This window comes from Enoplosus armatus, chromosome 22, assembly GCF_043641665.1.
Source record: "Enoplosus armatus isolate fEnoArm2 chromosome 22, fEnoArm2.hap1, whole genome shotgun sequence".
Classification (NCBI taxonomy): domain Eukaryota; kingdom Metazoa; phylum Chordata; class Actinopteri; order Centrarchiformes; family Enoplosidae; genus Enoplosus; species Enoplosus armatus.
The window spans coordinates 5,456,262-5,479,375 of record NC_092201.1 but is presented as its reverse complement, the minus strand read 5'-3'; the positions used below and the strand labels follow the sequence as shown (position 1 = coordinate 5,479,375).

Below are 23,114 nucleotides of genomic sequence, written 5' to 3'. Positions count from 1 at the left end.
CGCGCCTTCAGATTACGTCAAATGACGGTCTTCAATGATCAGCCAATCACAAGTCACACCTAGAATCATGGGTAAAGTAGTTTTTGGCTTTAAAACGCCTATTTTTGAAATAAAGGGAAATCATCAATTAAAAGTCAAATATTATTACGTTGCCTATTAGATAAACATATATATATGTATTTTGTTTACATATTAAGATATCGTATTACCTTTTAATGCCATGAAAACTGGGTTACTACATCTGCTGAGGAAGATAGTGTTATAGGATCAGAAGCTCCAGAACAGCCTCATGAGATGTTGAATTGACCTTGTGGTGGGATAGTTTTTTTTTGTTAAATTAAAAATATATTTGTTTGATAAAATAACCAATATACAACATACATAAAGTGTAAATATTATAAAATAGAATTAAAAATTATGTCCTAAATTATCATAAATTGATCTTATTGGAAATAAACATTATATTAGGTCCACTTAACTAGTACTACAGACATTGTGTGTTAGTTTTAATTATTATTTCTTTATTATTACATTTGTGTGAATTAATTCTTGCTGCATTTGTCTATACACCTCATACAAGTAGGATATTAGTGTGATTCGTGGGATTATTTGAACATTAAATTGAGGTTGTTTTTCACGATACCACTGTATCCGTTTAATATTTCGCGCGTGTTACTGGAATAATACGTCAGACTGGGATTAAGGGATGTGGGTTGGCCCTGTAATAGCCAAGGCTATCCTCCAACTCTATTTCAATAGGATCTCAGCTGCAGTTGTTGGTCCGTCGGCGTCGAGCACAGACGGACACTTTCTGCGAGATCTCACACAGTGAATCACTGAGCCGAACCTGTTTGTCGGAATAACAGTCTCCGGCGTTGGACACGACTCCGGTAGGGACATCTTTAAAATGAATATGCGGACAGATGTAGGATAAATCTGCGGGCTTCAGAATGGAGGATGGATTCCTGAAGCTTGTTTTTTTCCGGAGCGCTCGCTTTTTGCAGAGTGATGAATGAAAATCAGAGGAAACCTCAAGAAGAAAACAAAATCCGACCTGGCCATGGATGCGAGAGAGCAGTGATGCTGTGAGTACAGCTGTGACAGAATAAAGTCAGACACAATAAATATAAATACAAATAAAATCCGAAAACAGCGACAAGAACAAGTTCTCCAGCACACTGTGATTTTACCTTTTACGGATCAGATGCGGCAGATGTTAGTTTGCTGAGGACAGGTTCATTGATCCTGAGGACCGAGCAGATCCCCCTTTCACACAGTCCGGAGGATGGTCCCCGGGGCCCCCAGCACGACCACCACCATGCTCCCCGCCTCCGAGGCTGCCAAAATCTACCAGACCAACTACGTGCGCAACTCCCGCGCCATCGGCGTCCTATGGGCCATCTTCACCATCCTCTTCGCCATCGTCAACGTGGTGTGCTTCATCCAGCCGTACTGGATCGGAGACGGTGTGGACACCCCGCAGGCGGGCTACTTCGGTCTGTTCCACTACTGCATCGGGAACGGGCTGTCCCGGGACTTGACCTGTCAGGGCAGCTTCACCGAGTTCAGCGCCATCCCCTCCGGTGCGTTCAAGGCCGCATCCTTCTTCATCGGCATGTCCATGGTGCTGGTCCTCACCTGCATCGGCTGCTTCGCGCTCTTCTTCTTCTGCAGCACCGGCACCGTGTATAAGATCTGCGGCTGGATGCAGCTGGCTGCAGGTAGGACACTCTGCTCTGACTACAGGTGGGAGTTCATAAAACAGTTCAGTGGTTGTCAAAGTGTTGGTCCAGCGGAGCTCCAGTGAGATTACATGAAGTTCAAATAAGTATTACAGTCATACAATTCACTAGAAACAAACCAAGTTTGGTAAAATGCACCCGGCCTGTGCCTAAAAATCCAGATGTTCCTCTGCTTTTTCAGCTCATAGACTCCAATAGTTAGGCCACTCATCTCTTCTCTGTTGAGTTTAATTCCACAATTACACAGACAATTTACCGTAAATTGTCTGTTTCACCCTCATCTCCTCAATCAGATTGTAGAAAAGGATCAAGTTTAGTATGAACAACGAGCTTTTACCCACAAATCCAGATGTTCCCCCACATTTTCAGGTCAAGGACCCCAGTAGTTTGTCCATAGAGCTCTATTTTAGTAGATTTTGTCCTGTGAAACCCCATTTTAGAGCCTTTCTGTGGTTACTAAAGCCCTGATAAAACATTATGTAACTGTCTGAAGTGTAGGTGGAGTATCAACAGCCTTGGGGGATCGTAAGCCCTCAGATTGAAACTGTGAAAAATACTCTGTGTGCTGTTGCAAGTTAAATAGTGAAAAGTTTTACAATTACATCTGTTGTTGGGGGTGCTTTACTGATACCTGCAGGTCAGAACTGGACTTTGAGGCTACCCATCTGAACCAGACAGCGACGTATATGCATAATTTCCTCCATCAATATGAACAAAAATACAAACAAAAATGTTCGAATATGCATTATTTTATGTATGTTTTCATTCCCAAAGCTCTAATATTAACATAACATAGTTTCAATCCCTTTGATGCAATTTATTCCAAAATACATCTGGATTTGTCATATATCAGCCAAAAAAAAACTGTAGTAAACTCGACTCTGTCAGTATAAAAGGTTTTTGAACTACACTAAACAAGTAAGTCCTCAGTGGTGCTTGTGGTTTACATTGTGCGTGCCTTTCAACTAGAAGCATAAATTGGAAATATGCAAATTGATCTTTTTCTCTTAATGAGAACAGAAAGGGTCTCTTGAACATCTTCAAACCCACCATGCTCAATAAAACAAGAGAAAAACACATGTAAAGGAAACAAGAATCAAAGGAGCAGGAGTATGTAGCTTCTTTCTGCCTTTTAATTATTTTCTTGTCAAATTTCCAGCGTCGTCTCTGAAGCAGACAGAGAACTTGCCTGCATGTGTGCAGATCTTGATTCACTTCCAAATTGATGTTTTCAAATAACTGGTGTAGCTCAGCTTTATATCTCAGCCAACTATTTCAGTACACATGGGGAAATGGCAGTAAATGTCAACATTAACTACTTTTCTTTCCTCTACATGTTTTATTTTTGGTAGATTGGAACTATAGCAACAGAACCAGGGATTTTAAAGGATTTTAGAAATACTGACTGTCACAAGTCTCCACCAATCACCACTCTCATTAGAGCTTCTTTAAATTTTGTTTATTATTTGTTTATTTGCATCTCTTTTAGCTTCAGTCTCCCAAGAGTTCATATTAAAATCACAATAAAACATTTAACATACTTTTTAGCAATCAATCAATTATAATATACATGTATTAAACACAATTAATTTCAGTTTCTATCCTCTGTAATATGTAATGATTCTTTTCCTCCATTATTCCTTATATTGACTTTATGTTTATCTCACACTACTAACAGTTTGTCCTGAATGCTTATTGGCCTTTTAAACTTATTGTGCATGTTGTCAGGCTTTTGGTTTTGTTTGCATTTAACACCAATTTGTTCTTTACTACCCAATTAATCAATTAATCACTTTAAACATTGTCGGACTCATGATGGACAGTTCAAAAAGTCTAAAAGTTGAGGCAGCAGAACCAGAGATATCGTATTTTTTATTCCACACATTCTTCTTCCTTGTCACAACCTGGCACCTACATTACCCACAATGCAACTCAACCACAGGCAGTTTGGGAGATTTGAGTGTTATGATAGTAGAGGTTGCTGTGATCGATGTGTCATCTGCATAAAAATAAACACATTTGAATTAGCTAAAGCTCAGGGATGATCATTTGCATAAATGATAAACAACACCGGTACGAGGTCGATGGAAGAAAACAGATGTTATCAGTCCGCCTGTCATTCAAATGACCTTGACTGAGCGGGGGACGTTTTAACATGCTATTAGAAACAACTGTGTGTAAATAAAGGAGCTGTAATTTAAGCCAAACACAAGAGATGTGATTTTATTTCCGTGAGAAAATGAGTGGCATCACACCAATTAACACCCCGACAGAGAGGCATATGACAAATGAAAAAAAGACAAAAACAGTTTGGATTTCGCTTATAAATTTGTGAGTATAAATAATCTCCCAGCATCATACTGTGCATCTTCTTAGATGCCTGCTGTAAAACACTCTCTGTTCTCAAATGGGAATTAAATGTCATAACCAATAACAATCACATTCATAGAGGGTGCAATTCTGTGTTTTGCTTACAGAAACACACAGCGGCTAAATGTCCATTCAGGGTCCCAAACATGTGTCCCAAAAGTCTGCTAACGACCTGGTTTAGAAATAAATATCAACTACAGATGCAATCTACTTCCTCGTTGAACAAACCATTGATTAGATATGGAGGTTAGCGGAGCCAGTGGCCAGCTGTTAGGCCCAATCCAAACACTACGTTCCCCTCTGTCACTAAAGTATCCCGAGTGTCTCAAACCCTAGCAGCTGTGAGTTGGATTATCTTGGAGAGAAGGTACTATGATGAGCTCCATCACAGTCCTAATGAGCGGCACAGCCTGGCAATTTCACTCTTTGCAGGGTTGTTTTTTTTGTTTTGTCGCAGATCAAAGCGTCTTCTTATTTCTCTGAGTCACATGTTGGCTTTCCCTGGTTTTTCCCAACATGTCAGGCGAGCAGATTTCCAAAAATCGTCACAGTTGATACAGTCATCTCTGGGGGTGGCGAGTAACCAAGTACATTTACTCAAGTACTAGATACTTGATACTTGAGTGTTTCCATTTTACGCAACTAACAGCTGTAGTTACTGATTACATTTCAGGAAAGATTTCTCATAAAAACATAAGTAGACAGCTTCAATCGATTATTTTCTTTGTTCCATGAAAGTGACGTCACTTGAGGCAATTTATCAGATTTAATTCTCCTTAATACATCCATGATTTCGCGACGCTCCCTTTTTGTAGCCACAAAAGACTTTATACAACTTTTTCCACATGTGCAGTTGTACAAATACAGATAAAAAGGATCTAATATCGTTCAAGAAAAGTTTCGAAAATAATACAAATTTGTGCAGTTTTTCTTCTTTACTATTCTATTAATCATGTCAGATTTATCCTCGACCCTTTGGCGGGGCCCAACCCCTAGTTTAGGAACCTCTGGATTAAATTACTAAACTGTATATAAAGTAGTTAACTAGCTCCATCAGTCATATATAATACTATATCAGCCACAGGGGCCTTGAAAAACATTTAATTCTGATACTTTTAGTACATTTTGCTGCTTAAAGTTCACAGTGCTTCTTTCACTCGCAGCCTCGTTCAGTGTCTGTTCTCATATCATCTCTCCTCCTCCGTCTCATTCACTCAGAAATGTCACGTTAAGACCACTGAAATCTGCCATTAAAAGATTTTCCAGGCAACTTAAATAGCCAATATCGAGGTGCTTTTTCTCCCTAAGCAGTCTGAAATCCCGCCGTGATTGTAAAAAAATCCTCCCCGTCAGATGTCATTTCAGGTGGTGTGGGGCGGCTGTGATGTGCTATCAAAGGCAAAACATACGGCTCAGAGGCAGCCCTCTTCTCCAACGATGGGATGTCCTGAATGTTTGATGAGCTCTGCCTTCTAGTAGATAAAGAGACTTTAGAAAAACAGCTAAGGATAATGATGATCGCTGTAACGATGTGCCCATTTCTTTGCCTCTTTGCAGATGTGAAAAAAACCACAGTCTGGTTTGATGGTTTGTTTTATAGTTCGCACAAGTGTTTTGCATAACTTTGTGCAGCACATCAGACAGATCCTGCCCAAACAGAGAGAATGCTTGTATGTCTTTCTCTTCACTTTTCTGCCCGAACACCCCTCCAATAAGAAAGTCACCCTCCGAACTGTCACCTCAGCCACTATGACAGAATATAAGATAAATAAAACAAGCGCTATCAGCACCACAAACCAACTATACCATTGTATACATATCATTACAGTGTCTTATGGACAAGAGTAACAGCACATAACAGCACATTGGCCTCTGAGTAAGACCATGGCTGTTCTTTTAAAAGAAAGGAGGAAGTTAAAAAGTTGGGTAGAGGTGTGAGAGGAGTCTTGAAGAATTTTGTGTCCCTTTTTCTGTAGCCAAACAGTGTGAATTTCAGCAGGGGACGATAGTTTTGTCCAGACATATCCTGTCTTGTGCTGAGGTGCTGCCAGTCAGTTGTTACCCCCAGCAGTTCTCCACCAGCTGAACCATTTATGACAAACTACCAACTCCAAGTTATTGGCTGGACATCAGCCCACCAGGGATGAAACCTCATTTCTGTAAACCTAATGTAGTATCATTGACAAGCTTAAACAACTAAACACGGCGGGAAAATTGATGTGAAACACTTTGTAGTCGCCACCTACGAGAGATGTTGTACCACCATCATCAAAAAACCCAAAATGAGGGAATATCTTTTTGGAAAATTGTGTTTTATCCCTACAATCAAGTTTCAGAGACTTGTGGAATCACTGCCAAGGAGCAATGAAACATTTTATGTTGGTTTTTCTTTAGTCTGTCACCAATCTGTAGTTTTTTTCCCCCTAAATTTAGGAGGCAGTAAAAAACCAATCTGGAGGTCGATACATGCCAAATGGATTTTTCACAAACTAATGACCTGTGAGGTTATTAATGGCTTATTATTTATATTCAAAGCCATGAGAGGTGATCTATTTTCCATTAATGAATCCATTAGTAACAACTTATAAACCATTTTTAAAAGCATTCCTTACCAGAAAGTGTCACCGATGATGAAAAGCAGGATGAGGTGAGCATGCTCAGTGTGGAGCAGCAGCAGGCAGAGAAGCTGCACGCTGCTGCTCAATAACCTGGATGGCCTCCAGAGCTCTGACGGCCATCTGGATCTCACACACAAACACACACACATATGAAGATTGCAATGGCATGACCAGCTGCCTCTGTAGCTATGAATCCATAGAATCAGTGGTGGGTCACTCAAAGCGCTGTTGAAGCGTTTCCAACACACGGTCCACTTCCTGGTTGTCTGACCAGCAGCTCCCTATGAGGTAAGTGGCTTCCCCTCGTGGTGCTCTCTGCCTACTAAGTGGTGTGGCATTCGGAGCCAAGAATAAAAAGTCCATTTGGTCGCTGGAGGTTTATTGATTCACATGTTGCTCTCCAGAACATCAGGAAACTGGGGACAGTTGCCTCTGCATGTACCATAGTTCAGTTATGTGTTATTGTTGAGCTGTGAGAGTGACAGAGAACACAAAGGCTCTGGTCGCCTTGTGTTTGACGCATGATAACACAGAATGATAAAAGCGCCTGACTGACTGATATTATTATATGAAGGCTCAGTGCGTTTTGAGGTATTCAATTTTACACCTCTTCAGAGAGATGTCAAGTGGAACCGGGGACGCGCTGCTTATCGCCGTCACATTGTGTCGTGGAAACGAGAGGGAAAGATACGCAGAGACACTATCACGCTGCAGAGGAGAAGGATAGATGATGAGAACTGATCCAGGGACTGTTTGAAATCTGAAATCTTCAGATTCAAATACTGCTTGTGTCATTTCTGTCCATATAATAATCCAATAGGAAGTCATCTTAACACTTTGAAAAAACCTTGAAAAAACAAACTTTTGTTGGCCACAGAGTTTATTCCATATCCAATGGAAAAATTCTATTGTTTTTTCCTTGAGGGAACCAGTGCGATGCCAACTCCCGGGTTGGCCTACAAAAATACGTCATCCTTCTTCTATTCCTTCCTGACAACAGATGTACAAGAATTGTATAACCTGCAATGAAATGAAATGTTTTTGCCCCTTTTATTTATTAATTCCTTTATTTGTTAGTTCAACCTGTATTTAGAGTCTGAAAGCACACTTTGAGGAACAATAGCTCTCTTTTACGTTACGTTTATGTCATAAAAACCACTCAACTCGCAACAAAAAAATCTAATAAATAAATACAAACTGGGCAACTCCATGTGCTGACAAAGATATGGTCAAAAGCTCCAGAACAGGTACTAAATGGACCTTAAAGTGAGATTATTTCTCAACTCCAAGATCAAGAATACATCGTTGTTTTCATGTGAATGTCAGGCGAATATAAATGCTATAAATTCTTGTCCTTAAAATAGTCGTTAAATAAATAAATAAAGCAAGAATCTGCTGGCAATAACTGGCTGTTGATCAAAGCATCTCTAATTTAAAAAGGAAGAAAAAAAGCAACATTAATATGAGCTCTGTAAACATTTGCAGTTCAGCTGAGATGGTCTGGATTTAAAGCGGCGAGCTAATGACATCAGCCCAGTCTTTATCCTCTCACACATTTAATGAAGGACCGGAAGAGTCTGAGAGGCTTTACAATGATGTAACATCAGCACACACGAGACTAAGACGCAGACATGAACACACACACACACAGAACAAGAAGCTATTAGCAGAAAAGAAAAGAATAAAAGTCTGAGTGATGAGTTCACCTGAAGGTTTTTAGATGAAACTCTCTGCCCTCTTTCCCTTTACTCCCTCTCTCCATTCAGTAAAGTGCTCAGCTGCTCCCCCCCCCCCCCCCCCCCCCCCCCCCCCCCTCCTGGCCTCCTGCCCTGTAGGTGCTGCCTGGAAAAGAAAACATTTCTTTTTATAAGCTCGGGTTCACTGGATGCACTGTGAGTCAAAAAGAGAGATGGCGACACAGTGTGAATCAGCCAAATTAAAAGCCGGCCAAGTCAGCTGAAGCTCACAGATCTCAACTACTGACTAATTCTGAGTCCGAGGATTAAGAAAGTGGATCACCTCCTTTAGCTGATGAGGGTTTTAAAGGGACAGTAACCGATCTGTGACCTCCATCAGGCTCTAAAGTTGACTTGTAGGAACGGAGAGACACTTTAACTTGTGATGCCAGTCATCTACACAGTCCTCAAATTCAGATTTGATAGATTTTATCACTTGCCTGTCCAACAATTCTGCATTATAACATTATACAGGAGCCATATATGCTCTACCATCTAAGTTACAGTCTACAGTTTACATTAAAACAAAAGAAGGTTGACAAAACACTCTCACTATAAGGTCCATGATGTTCCTCAGTTTGCCCAGTTGTCATGGAATTGTAGACGGTTAAATTTCCATTTTTCTGAGCACTTTAAGGGCTTCTCGTCCACGTTGGCGTAAACTAAGCGGCCCTTGTGTTGAGTTGTTTTTATCAATTGCTGTTTCCAAGGTCAAGTACAAACTTTTGATCTCAATTTTTAAAACCAACATTGATGAAAGGTCTTTAAAGTGCTGAGAAAAATAGAAATGAGAAACATCTACAGTTCTATGATAACAAGGCAAACTCCTTCTGCTGAAAGGAAGATCATGTAATATGACTGAAAGCTCCAGAACAGCTGCAAAATGGTCCTTGTGGTGAAATTGTGTCAGCTTTTTTTTTAATCAAGAATAAACTTTCAATTTCAAGATAAAAAAGGTCCAAAATTTAATTTTAATTGGTAACAAGTGTTCTTGAGCAAGACACTGAAGTCCATATTGCTCCCAACGTGTGCATATGTGAAGAAAATCTTACTTAAATGAATGCAATATAATGTAGAAAAACACAAAAACTAACCACACATTACGATAAAAGAGTGTCAGCCCCTCCTCAGATAAGTTATGGTTGTATTGTGCTGTGAGATAAGAAAATAAAATCTCACTAAATGGCCCTTTAAACATAGACATAAAGAAATATGAAGCGTCATGAAAGTGCAGAACCCCCCCCCCCCCCCCCCCAAAAAAAAAGCTTGAAATGTGTCCTTGTGAAAATGTGAAAAGTCTGCTTGATGGAGCTGTCAGCGAGAGAATAAATCTAAACACAGTGTGGGCGAGGGGATGTAAAGGTGTCGCCGAGGGCGAGGTGTTTTATTGGGTGTGTGGTCTGGTGGAGAGGTGAGACTGAACATCGTGTCCAAGATGCTGAAATCACAGCCAGGTCGTCATATCTGTCAGATGCTCACAAATTTGCTGCAGCCAGGGGAGGAACTTGACTTTAATGTGCACTAACAATTTCATAGGTAACAGTGTAGTCAGCGCTACAAGCTACAAGCTGCTGCAGCGTTCTGCTTCCTCTAACAAGGATTACAAGGTCTCTCATGGTTTAACTGTAGTGCTTATAAATATTTCACCTTGAGTTTGAGAAAATAATCACATATTCTTCTACTTTTTATTGTTATTTTTATAGCCCTTTTACAACAGATAAAGACAGTGAAATAATGACAAATGCACCTAAAATACACAATAAATAGATCAACAAGAATATAAAGTCCAGTCTACAGCCATGCTTCGAGCTAAATGCTTACGTCACCATGCTAACATGCTCAAAATGACAATGCTAACATGCTAGCGTTTAGCCGGTGTAATGTTTCTGAGTTTAGAATGTTAGCATGCTACAATTTGCTAATTAGCATTAAAGATACGGGGCACTCAAAATTGTGAATTTGTAACTTCAGCTAGTGTTGACAGATGGTTATTTTACAGCTGAAACGTGAATTTGGCAGATGTTTTCACCATAAAGCTTCCACTTAGATTATTCCAAGTGACAAAGAAACAAGACTAAGAGTCTACAGCCATGCTAACAGGAAGTGAGGCTGTACTTAAGTACAGTGGTGCTTTGAGCTAAATGCTAACATCATTATGCTCACAGTGACAATGCTGATATGGCGTAATGTTTAGCTGGATTAATGTTTATGACAGTATGTTCACCCTCTTAGTTTCACGTGTCAGCATGCTAACATTTGCTAATTATCACTAAGCATAAAGTAAAGTTGAGGCTGATGGGAATGTCTTTAATTTTGCAGGTATTTGGTCATAAAGTATGAGACACATTTTGACCAGATGATGGCACCAGATAAAAAGTTAAGTGATCTCCTATCTGGGATGTCTGTCCAACATTTAGTGCCAATCCATGAAGTAGATGTTGAGATATTCCACTGGATTAGTGAAAACTTCAAGCTACAAGAAAAGTCAGTGGATCACCAAAGTCTGTAGGATTTATCCTCTGGTCACTATGAATTTCTGCACAAATTTTCATGGAAATCTAATAGTTGTTGAGATATTTGAGTCTGCACCAAAGAGGTAGACTGACTGCCCCATTGTTTGAACAACATCCCTAGAGCCATGGCAATGAGATAACAATGAGATAAATAATCACAAGAACACATCAAATACATGATGAATGTACTGTTAACATCAAGGTCACGTTATTTTGAGCCGTTTACTGCAGCTCCTTGATAAATACCATGTCACCCTGAGGTGATGATGAGTTTGTCTATAAAAATTAGCCAAGGCATGATGGACAGATGGGGTTGCAGGAGTGGCTGGAGCCTATTCGAGGTAAAGCATGAGTGGTGTGTCTGATTGAGGAATCGGTAGAGCCTTAAGTGTGACTGACAGGTTTGATTGCAGAGTAGTTATGTTGGAATGAGCAGAGAGATGGAGATTATGTGAGATGGGGAGAAGTAGAAGAGACTGTCAGGACTGCCAACCAGATGAAAATGACATCCAAAGTCCCTGTTCTTCAAAAGGCTGTGGGACTGTAATTATGCTCCACAAAATGGATACTGTGTTCAGGTTAAACTGCAAAGAAATGAACAGCAGTGATAGGGGTGTTTATTCACATGGGGGAATTTACATACACAAACAAAACATCATGTAGTAGCTCCGAGGCCACTGTGATTTCAGCATGCAAACACGGACTGATGTTGTTTGACTCATATGGAGGGATCCTTACCTCAAAGATAAAGATTTACATTTCAGTGAATGATTAAAGCTGCACTAATCAATATTTTCATATTAACAACAGATGAAATTACTATGTGTAATGTGAAAGTTGTGGCTTGAAGAAACAAATTATAACTTTACTCCGTAGTTCCCCTCTGCTCCACAGAACATTTTAGCATCTTTTAGCTTGTTTTGGTTTTGGTCCACAGCTTTACTGTTTTGGTTCACTCTCACGGCTCTCATAACCCTAATTTCCAGCAGGCAGCTGTTTTCAATAAAAAAGCTCAGACAAAACCACTGTACACTACCTGCCCAGTGCTAAACAGTAGACAAGACAAAGTTAGTGACTAGCTAGTGAGCATTTAGCAGCTAAAGGAGCTAAAAAGGAGAGAGAATATTGACACTCAAGTGACCAGAAACATGACTTTTAATGAATGCTAATGGTGCTCCATGTCTGCTGGATGTGTAAATAGGCAACAGTTTGCTAACACGTCAGCTAAACAAAGGTGTTTATAAGTTGTTGCGCTGCCCCCATGTTTTGAATGCCTTATTTAACACTAAATCGCACTTTGATTGCACACATTTGCTTCATGAGGACAAGTGGAGACATTTCCGAGACCTCACAGGCTCCATTACCTCATGATTAAACCAACTATGAGGAAGCTGGTTTAATGTTCATGCTGTTACGAGGTTGCTGAGGGAAATTCCTCAGCATTGCTGTTATTAAAAACTGTCAGAGTTGAAACTCTAATTACAGCAACACACTTCCTAAAGAGCGATGTGTCTCTCAGAAGCAGCCTTGATTTCTGCAGTGTTTAGCAGAAGGAGGCTTTATACATGTTTCATGAGATCTGCCTGGTTCTCTTATGTTTCACTGTGAGACCTATGCAGCTTTGGAGGTCCATTGGCATTTTCCAAAGCTGTGTTGCCCTTTAAATTGGTGGGATGATGATGGGATAGTGTCCAGTTGCCAGACAGAGAGAGCGAGAGAGAGTGGTGAAGCTGACGGGGAGATAACGAGGTCTTTCCAGGAGTCTTTGCGGGATGTGGATGTGCCGAAGATATAGGGCTTAATAACACTCCTAATCAGGTGCTAGTTATGGAGCAGCAGGAGAGCGAACAACAGGGGATTTGGAAGGAAATGAGAGCGCTGAATGGCATGAGGAGAGGAAGAGGAGTGATTGGCAACTAAGAGTTAGACATCCCCGGTGTTGTTGAACATCGTCTGTGTGTATGAAAGACAAGAGATTTATTCATCGCGAGTGTGTGTTTCAGACCGGCTGAGTGGGAGTATCACTGATGCGAGCAGCAGCCGTCGATGTTGTGTTATTTTCCTCTCTGCAAAAGAAAAATGTTCCCAATCTGCTGTTGTATTATCCTATTGTATTATGTATCCCGGAGGGAGCGTCACTAAATAGCCTGCTCCCCACTGCACAAGGGATCAGTGACAAATCCCCCAGCAGGGGAAAGTGATAATCTCAAGGAGCATAAGCTTGTCCCAGAGGAGGACAAAATACTCTGTTTTCTCCAGCTGCCTTTTAAGTCTTATGGGAAGCTCCAGAATAACACTAACTAACTTATTCTTCAGAGTTGTGGATATCAGTCTGTTCTGCGTGTCAAAGGTTACCATGATGTTGGATTTTATTGTCTCAGTTCTTGGAGAGTAGAGTGCTTCATCAAAGAAACATCCTCGAATTTAAATTATCTATTGATAGACATGCACGGTATCTGTTTCATTAAGACAATGTAAAAAATTTAATTTTGATTGAGTGGCTGAATTTAAATTTGTGTTTTTAAAAATCCATCCTTCCCGTCATCCAGACAGTTTTGGACGAACTCCACTCAATCAATTGATTGATTCCTCGCATAAAGTAATTGCTGAAACCCTTCCAGTCAGACCAGTTTGCAGAATTTGAACAGGAAAGCCTCCATTATTCAGTCCTAACAGTGGTGCATTGAATATTTGGCTTTTTGGCTGCTATTGTCATAAATTAATAAAGTAAATCTTATAAAACATTAGACGTGAAATGTTCAAATATGTGCATAATCAAAAATTAAATGTAGTGTTTCTGCTAGCAGTTACATTATTTAAGTCACGGTGGGCAGCAGACTGTGTTTCACACAGTGAGATAAACATATTTTAAAGTTGGGAAAAAGAGATGACTTATGTAGGATCAGTATCAGCAGGTACCCTCAGTGAAGGTATGAGAATCTGTATCAAACGTTGGATCGGTGAATCTCTAGTTTTTAACATGTAGCTCTATTGGTTTTCCTGATAAGCCAACTAAATCGGAGTAAACATGTTCCTCTGGTTGTTGCAAGACGCACCATTTGGAGTGAACATCACTCATCATTCAAATCATTTTTACACTCGAAAAAAGAATAATGATTCATTTGACTTCCATTTTTCTCGATAAGCAGTGGAAATCTATTAGTGGGGGTTCACTTTCATTAACTATATATTTGCGAAATATTAAGACCATTATTCTCTTCCTGATCCATGAAAATAAATAGAAGAAAACCCAATAATACCAAGACTAATAAGACGAGCAGAGTTAAACTCAGCACTGATCTTTCACCAGGGAGGACCATCTCACACTGACGTGTTTTAAAATATCTAAATATCCTAACAGGTCTGGTGTAAAATGGTTTTCAGACACACTCTATTGATTTCTTCTTTCACCTCTGTTGGTAGAGCCTGTCATGTCAAGCACAGCACTGAAGTCCTCCACGCCTCATTAGGATTTGATTATCCCGTCTCCCCGGGAGTAATGTAATTAGTGTAACCAGGATGGCGGAGGAGGGGCCGAGTAGAGAGGCTGATTGCAGCCCTGCCCTGCTGCCCTGGCCTGTACCTCTCATGACTGCGAGTTTACAGGACGACAGTTATGAGGAGTCGCTGGTCGTTACCTTCTCACAGAAGAACAGCGACTCCTCATAACCTCAGACGACTGGAAACTTCTGCAAAAGTTTCCCTCGTTTCAGAGCCAAAAACAAGACTGAGCTTTGAGGCTCGCCTTACTGTGATGGGATGTGACAGGCTGAATGAGAGGAGCGAGACCCCAAACCAACAGTTTGCCAAATTGACTGTTGAATGACTTTGTTGCTTCTTGATCCCTCGGGCCTTTCAATCAGAGCTCACAGTTGAGATATTTTGGACATCAGAGCTATTTCTAATGACCTTGCATTAAATGCTGCCGTTTGTTGTTGTCATTGTCTCTCTACGATCGCCACTTGGGTCACTTCGATACGAATTATAAATGCAAACACAACTGCTTGTTTGTGAATAAATCACTGCACTCTTAGACAGGAATGAGTGTGTCGAGTCTCTCCTGCGGTGCAGTTTTTCAGAAATTCAGTCACGTATCAGTCTTCCAAAGTAAATATCCTCATTTAATCCACAGATAGCGGCAGTAAATACTCTGATTCTCTGTGGCTCAAGGATGCAAATGAATCTGTAGCTTTTCTGGACTCACATAGAGTAAAAATATGAACACAAACCTGCAGCAGAAACATCCAACTAACAACAACTCCCCCATCCTGCCCAACCTCCTCCTCCTCAATCTGTTTGTACATCTACTCGGTCCAGAGTGAGCTCCTCTCTCCCCGGCTTCATAATTACAAGATGAAGCAAGTTGAATTCCACTTAATTAGGACCTGAGGGCAAAGAGAGAGAGAATAACTTCACACAATTAATCTCAGCCTGAGGGCGACGAGAGGGTACTGTGTTTTTAGCCAAAAAACAAGGGGGAGACAACAAGACATCATGTTTGTGTGAACATGTTTACTGTGCTGGGAAAGACGATACAGAGTACACCATGTCAAGTGATTATACTACAAGAGCTCACCACCGAGAGGCTCTTCCACTCTACTGATGATCTACAACATCTTCATGTAAATACATGTTCTTCTCTTCACTCTCTGATTAAAATACTGCAGTACACCCTGGTACACACTGCCGTGGGTTCCTGAGCACAGACCCCCACGCCCCATCCCCGTCACTTGCAGCCATTTTGCGTCTTTTTCAGGGGACACTTTGCAGGTCAATCATAACTCTAAAATGCTGCTGCTGGTTGAAAACAGCAACATAACTTGAGTGTATCATAGAGATAAAGACAAAATGCTATACATATGCTGAGATACAGTGCATCTGGAAAGTATTCACGGCGCTTCACTTTTTCCACATTTTGTTATGTTACACCCTTATTCCAAAATGGATTAAATTAATTTTTTTCCTCAAAATTCTACACACAACACCCCATAATGACAATGTGAAAAAAGTTTTTTTGAAATTTTTGCAAATGTATTAAAAATAAAAAACTAAGAAATCACATGTACATAAGTATTCACAGCCTTTGCCATGAAGCTCAAAATTGAGCTCAGGTGCATCCTGTTTCCACTGATCATCCTTGAGATGTTTCTGCAGCTTAATTGGAGTCCACCTGTGGTAAATTCAGTTGATTGGACATGATTTGGAAAGGCACACACCTGTCTATATAAGGTCCCACAGTTGACAGTGCATGTCAGAGCACAAACCAAGCATGAAGTCAAAGGAATTGTCTGTAGACCTCCGAGACAGGATTGTCTCGAGGCACAAATCTGGGGAAGGTTACAGAAAAATTTCTGCTGCTTTGAAGGTCCCAATGAGCACAGTGGCCTCCATCATCCGTAAGTGGAAGAAGTTCGGAACCACCAGGACTCTTCCTAGAGCTGGCCGGCCATCTAAACTGAGTAATCGGGGGAGAAGGGCCTTAGTCAGGGAGGTGACCAAGAACCCGATGGTCACTCTGTCAGAGCTCCAGAGTTCCTCTGTGGAGAGAGGAGAACCTTCCAGAAGGACAACCATCTCTGCAGCAATCCACCAATCAGGCCTGTATGGTAGAGTGGCCAGACGGAAGCCACTCCTTAGTAAAAGGCACATAGCAGCCCGCCTGGAGTTTGCCAAAAGGCACCTGAAGGACTCTCAGACCATGAGAAACAAAATTCTCTGGTCTGATGAGACAAAGATTGAACTCTTTGGTGTGAATGCCAGGCGTCACGTTTGGAGGAAACCAGGCACCGCTCATCACCAGGCCAATACCATCCCTACAGTGAAGCATGGTGGTGGCAGCATCATGCTGTGGGGATGTTTTTCAGCGGCAGGAACTGGGAGACTAGTCAGGATAGAGGGAAAGATGAATGCAGCAAAGTACAGAGACATCCTGGATGAAAACCTGCTCCAGAGCGCTCTTGACCTCAGACTGGGGCGACGGTTTATCTTTCAGCAGGACAACGACCCTAAGCACACAGCCAAGATATCAAAGGAGTGGCTTCAGGACAACTCTGTGAATGTCCTTGAGTGGCCCAGCCAGAGCCCAGACTTGAATCCGATTGAACATCTCTGGAGAGATCTGAAAATGGCTGTGCACCGACGCTTCCCATCCAACCTGATGGAGCTTGAGAGGTGCTGCAAAGAGGAATCGGTGAAACTGCCCAAAGATAGGTGTGCCAAGCTTGTGGCATCATATTCAAAAAGACTTGAGGTTGTAATTGCTGCCAAAGGTGCATCAACAAAGTATTGAGCAAAGGCTGTGAATACTTATGTACATGTGATTTCTCAGGTTTTTTATTTTTAATAAATTTGCAAAAATCTCAAATAAACTTTTTTCACGTTGTCATTATGGGGTGTTGTGTGTAGAATTTTGAGGAAAAAAATGAATTTAATCCATTTTGGTATAAGGCTTCAACATAACAAAATGTGGAAAAAGTGAAGCGCTGTGAATACTTTCCGGATGCACTGTACCTGTGAGGCATGTTATATTTCATGGAGCTGTTCTGTTGTCAGACATGTTTAAAACAGTGTGAGATGATTTTTTTTGGGCCGCTTGAGGGCAGCAGAACAAGCTGAAAACACAACATTGACATATTATCACCTTGTAAAGTTGCTATGATGAATGAATTATGACTCACTTTTAGCTCTGTTTTTGGTCTCCACCAACTTCTGAGGTTGTTAGTGGCTAAATGCTCCATTTTCTTCACCAGCTAGTTGCTTACTTTGTCTGTCGGTTGTTTGGTACTGGGCAAGTAGCATTCAGATGGTGTTTCAGGTGTAATTCATCATGGGTTCATCACTATGAGCTCTCACATTACATTTAATCATTTGACCCACTGTTCAAGTGAAAAGGAACTGGCTGATTACACCTGGTATTTATGCTGTTCCCTGACACCTCTACTAGCTGCTGACGATGGCTTTAAAGTAAAACTGAAAGCTTGAAACTGCAACAATTCCTTTTTTTGTGGTGACTCTGCTCTTATATGTTAGATATCAGTGGATCTCCTCAATTTAGTGTTTTTTAACTTGAAAGAAACTTGTGTTACCTAAATATGAGCAAGCAAAGATATTTGTTAACAGTTTAAAAAGGCTCATTTGTGCATAGTTGTCACTTTGTGGTTCAAGAACGCATAAAGTAATCCAGTTAAACCATCAAACTAGAGATGGCTATGTACGAGAACACTCCATAAATCTATACTCTGTTCAAATTATTCATATTTTTGTTGACTGCATTTTAGATTCACCAGCATGTCTGTGGGCTTGATTTTCGGCTATTTCCATGTTGGCAGGAAAAAAATACTTTGCAAAACTCCCTTTTAGTCTGTCACCATCTGAAGGAAAAAGTTTGAATACTGTTTGAATAATAAGTGATGTGAAGAAATATTTGTCAGTCTTCGCCTTGTCTATTACTTTCCGTTGTGTTTTATTAAATAAACAAGATGCCATTAAACTGATAAGGGTAAAAAATGGTTCCTCTCCTCCACACTTGACACTGGAGTCGTCTTTTATCTCTTTGTAAACAAATGACTGACCAGCAGACAGCAGCCGCATCAAGCTTCTGTTGGATCCATTTGTCTTTGTAGGTGTCGTCGTGTCCTCTACAGCGCGATGTCAAAGCGTCTCTCCCTCTGCCGCCAGCTTTCCCATGTGCCCAAAAGGAGGGGCCGGCTTTATAGATTTCCCATCGGGGGTTTATCTTCTTGATCACTGGGCCGGGATGGAGAAGACAGCCGGTTTGATTTATTCTCCTCCTCCTGAGTTAGGCAGCAGGACAAGGACACGGTGACCCATTTGAAACCATCGGCCTCGGATAAGCCTGTGTGTGTCCTCGTGCACGCGCCGTCTGAGTGATGTCCATTTCATCGTGTGAGTGTTTGAGTTAATGAGTGATGCCGGTGTCTGCTGGTGTCGAGGAGACTGACGCACAGGCTCAGGTCTTCATCATATATCAGATCGTCTGAGAGGCCTGTTATGACACCTGGCTGTCGTTGTTTGAGGGTGAATGATGCTCAGATGCTCCTTGATTTATTGAAAAGACACTTCAGTGAAGGTTGCACCACACAGCCCAATTTTAAAGTCTGGAAAAAAAACCTGCTATACACTCTTTTCCAATGACAGTAGCAAGACATAACTTTGAGGAGGTAACTTTCCCATTTTAGCAGATATTACAAGTGATGTTCGGAGTGACATGTGGCTGATATGTCACTCTTTGTCACTTTTTATTTGTTTACACATTAAAAAATACAATCATTATAAAATATACAGTATATGTTCACAAAGACATTCACATATGTACAGACACACTTTTACCTACATATATTCAGATGTACATTAATTTGAAGTAAACAAAAGCTTGTGCAGGAGAATAAGGCATAGAAAGGCTATTATAAAAGGCTTTATATATATCTATATCTATATCTATATAGATATAGATATTTATTATTACAGTTGAAACTGTAATTACAAAGTTACCAATGTTTGTTTAAGATGTTTTTTATAAAGTAAACAAAGATGATGAATGGTGGACAATATGCAAGTTTTACTGGAACATAAAGATGTCCAGACTGTCTAGTAGAATATGAATGAATGACTGAATTAGTTTGGAAAAACACTTACATAAAAATGTTATAAATAAACAAACAAGTCTGCAGGTTGTCGATACTAAAGACAGTTCCTGACAATTAGAGGAGGCATACCTCTCCGAATCAATATATGCCAGTAGAACAAGAGTAACAGTTTTGGATATCTGTCTCTATCACACCTGTCTGCCGTTCTCACCAACACTTCAAATTTCCAGTCAAGCTGATGGATGAAACTTTGCACTTTACGTGGCTCTAACCTACTTCCTCAGCTGTTTATTCAGCCCACTAATCGATCTCCGTGTGCTATATTCTCTCTGCGCTTCCTACGTCTCCTGAATATCCAATTTATGGCTTACAAATCCCTTGTTCTGGTCATCTCTGCAGGTCTAAAGTGCAATCACATTTCCTCCCCGAAGAACCACAACAAAACTCCGATCCATTAGATCTACTTCTCCACAAATAGCTTTCTCAGCAGCACATTTCATTTCCACAATCCCATCCTTTCATCAATCAATAACCCTCATATCAGACGGGGGAGCTGTTTGATGACTGCAGCCTTTTAGCAATCATACAGACATGACATCCGGAATATATTACTCTCCTGGTCCTGGAAGATTTACGTGCTGCATTGGGTTGACTGAAGGGAAACAGCTGTTATTGAGTAATACATGTCTTCCTGATGTTCTCCTGACTTTACCTGCGGAAATCACCTCTTATATATATTCAAAAAAAAAAAGACAGAACGGGAACTGAAATGCATTCAAGAACCAATTTGCGAAGTCACAAGGAGTCTCCTCCCGCTGATCTCCCTCCGAGGTGGACTCCTAATTACACTGATCATCCATTGACGATTACAACGGCGGTATTGAGCTGCAAATGAGAAGGTGCACCATGCTGTGTGGAAAACATGACTAACATTGTTAACATTGGAAAACATGTTGGCGGGGGGATTGAATCAAAGAAAGCTTAGTGAAAACTGGGGGCACAAGTAGAATACAAATGAGGTTTGAGCTTGAGAGGACATCAAAAGGCTCCGGAGCTCGTGTAGCGGCGCAGCGAGGTTTGTTATTTGATAAACTTAGCAGGGGGAGTTAAGAAGTGTGAGCTGTGGGAGTGTTTGTGTCCCAGTGGACTTACTTATGAAACGGCAGAGGAACAATACTCCTCGCTGCACCCAGAGGAGGCTCTCTTAGGTCTGAGTGAAGTGTCTTCACAGGTGTGTGTGTGTGTGTGTGTGTGTTAACAGTTGCTTCTACTCTGCAGTTTGTTTGTCTACAGTCACCATTTTGCGAAGGTCACGGATCGGAAAACATGGTCTCCGAGTGTGTGTGTGTGTGAGTGAAGAGGGGACGTGTGTCGTTTCAGCGATGTTCGCAGCCACCTCAGCCACCCATTACTGCTCTTCCTCCCTCCGAGCTTGCCGGTTGCCATGGAAACGGCTCTCCGTGCTGCTGCTGGCAGCGTCCTATCACTCTCACTCTCCTCTCCGAGAGATCGCCGAGGTGAGCTGCTCGGGATCAGCGGGGTCCTACAGGAGCTGCAGAAGGAGGGGGAATGCGCTCCTGGGGAGTCGACGCACCCCAGCAGGGTTCAAGGCGTCTCCATGGCAACCCGCACGGAATCGAGCCAAGGTTCAAGCCGATTTTGGCTGCTCCTTAAAGACGGCCGCTTGCTTCAGGTCACAAGCGTAGGTCAGGACGTGATAGCGTCACAGCTGCATGGTCAGGGGCTGGATGAGGGTTGTTCTTGTCACATAAGTGACTTTAAAGCTGCTGTAATCAATATTTTTATATAATGATGAACCCACAGAGAATTATCACCCAACTCTGCAGTTCCCTTCAGCTCTGTGGAGGATTTGAGCTCAGAACCGTCTTACATGGTCCTCATCAGCAGATTGTGCAGTTTGCTCAGTTGCCATGGAGAATGAATTCTGTACATAATAACAGCAGTTGACAAAACAATTTCAACTCAAGGTCCACTTACTCACTTGCCATGGAGCTTTCAACCATTTCACACAGTCCTGCTGTTTCCAGGGTCAAGTTCCCAGGTGATTAAGCATCACAAGTGTTCAACAATGCTTGGCCATTGAGTGTGAACCACCAGAGCAGCTACTAAATGGCCCTTGGTTGTGAGTTTGACTTTTAAGCCAAAATGAATGAAAAGAAGAAAAGAAAATCCTTCCATCTGCGGAGGAAGCTTGTTTAATAGGATGAGCAGCTACTAAGTAAACCTTGTTTTGTCAACACAAGCTTGTACTGACTGACCCTTCAGTGGGACAGTGTTGTTTAAGAGGCCCCCATTGTCCCCATTCTTACCAGCTTGCATTTCTCTCTTTGTGCCAGGTGGATTTTCCTCAGTAAGACAGTGCTCTGTATTTTCTTTCCTCCCATCAGATCATCAGTCATCAGTGCTCAGTAGTGCAGAAAGAGAGAGAGAGAGAGAGAGAAGATGGGGGGAGGCTTGAAAGAAAGAAAAAAAAGAGGAGAACATGTACTCTCTGCCATCACCACAGATCAGAGACACATTAGAAGTTACTGAAACGGAGTGGAGCAATCCCCTCGGCCCGACTTCAAAGGCAGACGGTTTTGGAGAGAAAATAAGGACAACCGTTAAAGATTCAGAACTGCCAAAGTTTTCTCCCACTTCAAGAACGCTGTCACCACATCTGAGGAAGCACAGCGAAAGAAAGAGCACTTAAAGGAAACAACGATTGATCAAACACGCAACATACCTGGGCTGATTAGTTAGGAGTAAAGCATCCGTCGGAGCGAATGTTGTAAATAAAATCTGACCATCTGGGCTTTTTTTCTCGCCTTCCAACTGAGAAAATAAAATGTCTCACTGTTGTTTTAATCCATCGCCTTTCAACCTCACAAGCCCGCCACTGAGCCCTTCACAAACATTATCACTGTAGGGGGATTTTAGCTTTGCTGACAGTGAGCATACAAGGCTTAACACGTTTTGCTTGTCTCTGGTGATGCAGCCAGGATCGTGTTAGGTAGATTTACTCCTCAGGTTCACTGGTGGGAGCTGTTAATTAATGGGAAACACCTGTTCTAAATCACCTTCAATCTTCCCCCACCTGATAGGTTTTGTGGGATAGACGAGGTCCTTCCAGAGAACAAGATCTGCTCTGGATTATGGTCATGTGTGAGGATATGTTGCTCATATGAGTTTGGACATACGGCAGCTTTTTACTTATCAGAGGAGGTGGAGGGAGAAAACAAGAGAGTGTCACATTTGCGCCACACTTCTGAGGTGTCGGTGCAGTCCTGACACTCATCCATACAAATCCACATATCAGTTGGAGACGGGGGACAGCAGGCAGCCCCCGTCTCCATGGCGATGCAGCATCTCCCTCATCCCACTTGATTGGATCCTCGGCGTAGGGAGCGACCTCTCGCTCGCCGAACATGTTTTGTGCTCAGAGAGAAATCAGAGGAAGCTTTGATTAAAGCTCGTTTTTTGAAAAAAACACTCAGAAGAAGACCGTTCCAACTAGGACCAACTTCAA

The 23,114-nt window shown here is 41.5% G+C and overlaps 1 protein-coding gene across 1 annotated transcript in view; it reads left to right on the top strand.

Annotated features, from left to right (window-relative positions):
- Nucleotides 1-1,282: 1,282 nt before the first annotated feature.
- lhfpl3 (LHFPL tetraspan subfamily member 3) overlaps nt 1,283-23,114 on the top strand; it is a 34,252-nt gene continuing 12,420 nt past the window's right edge. The window contains exon 1 of the mRNA XM_070929118.1: nt 1,283-1,721. Coding sequence (XP_070785219.1) covers nt 1,286-1,721 — 436 coding nt within the window. The 5' untranslated portion in view covers nt 1,283-1,285. The remainder of the gene's footprint in view (nt 1,722-23,114) is intronic.